The 1763-nt window shown below is 37.7% G+C and overlaps 1 protein-coding gene across 1 annotated transcript in view; it reads right to left on the bottom strand.

Annotated features, from left to right (window-relative positions):
• The window catches only part of LOC133423351 (carbohydrate sulfotransferase 12-like), a 6784-nt gene extending 6421 nt beyond the window's left edge, over positions 1 to 363 (bottom strand). Inside the window, exons 1-2 of the mRNA XM_061713540.1 lie at positions 326 to 363; positions 1 to 89 (exon numbers count right to left, since the gene is read on the bottom strand). The exon at positions 1 to 89 is cut by the window's left edge and continues 47 nt beyond it. Of these exons, the coding sequence (XP_061569524.1) occupies positions 1 to 47 (47 nt within the window). The 5' untranslated portion in view covers positions 48 to 89; positions 326 to 363. The remainder of the gene's footprint in view (positions 90 to 325) is intronic.
• Between the last annotated feature and the right edge of the window lie 1400 nt (positions 364 to 1763).

Below are 1763 nucleotides of genomic sequence, written 5' to 3'. Positions count from 1 at the left end.
GATCCAACAAACAGGATGGACATCAGGAATCTTCTGAATGTTGCCATGGCATCTGAAGGTTTGTGTCTGTGTCGCCCAGAGCTATTGAACTGAAAACAGGCACAGAAAATACTAAAAATGGTACAAATACGTGTATGAATAGACTTCAAGTCTTTTATTCCCCTCAAGCCCTGAATGTTACTCCAAATTCATTACAGCTCTTTTTTTTTTTTTACCAAATCAGTATGGGATATAGCAAAAGTTTAAGCCAGCATGATTATTTTGATCCTGATGTACATTGGTTTGTCATGAAAGCTAAAGATTACTCTATCATCCCACTACTCACCCTTTAGTGAAGGTGTCCACTAGCGTGTCTGATTCTCTTGATGGTGCAGTGACTTGTAATATGATCCCTGAAGACAATACAAATATGAACATTCTGGTAAAGAGTGTTCATTGGGTCTTGTTATTCAGCCACACCTTTTTTTTTTCCTTTTTACCTAAGGCATATATGTGTGCATTGTTACTATATTTAATATATATACGCATAGGCGGCGCGAGGGCAAGAGGTATGGGGAAGCTACAGGACAAAAGAGGGGAAAAAAAGTCTTTACCCATAGGCGGATAGGCTACATTATTATTATTATTATTATTATTATTATTATTATTATTATTATTATTATTATTATTACAGTTTTTTCTGAATGCTTAAGCACATTTTTTGCAACATTGGCTATTTTTGCTAAACCATACACACAAATGAGAAAACCTTTCACCAAATTATCAAAACGTTCTCTTACAAAAGCAAACACAGCTTGATTAACTCTTCACACCTTAGTAAAAATGGTGTTTTCATATCAAACAGTAAACACATGCCATCATTTACTAAGCACATAATGTGCCAACTACACACTTTTGGTATGAATACAAAACACATCTGGCTTTTGCTTTCTCTGTGCACAAGGTAGGCTAGGTCAGTTTGAGGTCATACTTTTGTCATAGTTCTGTAAACACACAGGGATCCAAACTTCAAGTATTGGTGTTTATTCACACTCGTCAAAACAAAGACACAGCACAGAACACAAAATAATAAATTCACAAAAAAAAGTGTTACAGCCATGGCTGTACCTCCGTGTTTCCCTGTGTTTCCCTGTGTTCTCCCCTCCCTTGTGTTTCCTTGTGTCACTCCCTGTGTTTTGTGTCGTGTGCTGGCGTGGGTGTGGTCATCTGCCACTCACACTCAGCTCCCTCAGTCTCCACACCTGCCCCCGAATCTCGCACTCAGCAGGCACACAGATTTTTCCCAGTGGCCAGCCGCGGTACTGCAACAAAAAATCCCATGTGGCCCAGAAAGCTCTTTTCCCATAGACCGCAATAGTAAAAGAGAAGCCTCTAAAACTGTTCACAGGAACCTCCAGCTGTAATCACCGGCAATTACTAATCTTTGTATTCTATATTTTTAAGTCATGGACTTTATATCCGTCAAAAATGTTTTATAACGGCCAGAAAAGTCAAAGAAAAGTCTCTTTCTGGGCGTGACGTCACGGATGACGTCACAGCCGTGTCCGTGCATTCCATGGATGTTTATATTAATATATATTATGTAATTATATTATATTAATACATTAATAATATATGTAATACTATACATGTAATAATATACATTAATTAATATATTATATTAAAGCAGCACAACGTAACTTTCAGCTTTTCTGAGTTTGGCGGCATCTTGTGGACAAAATCGGTAGTGTTTTACCAGAAAGAACACTACGTTTCCCATGAGC

This window comes from Cololabis saira, chromosome 22 (genome assembly GCF_033807715.1).
Source record: "Cololabis saira isolate AMF1-May2022 chromosome 22, fColSai1.1, whole genome shotgun sequence".
Lineage (NCBI taxonomy): Eukaryota > Metazoa > Chordata > Actinopteri > Beloniformes > Belonidae > Cololabis > Cololabis saira.
This window is presented reverse-complemented; position numbering and strand designations above follow the sequence as displayed.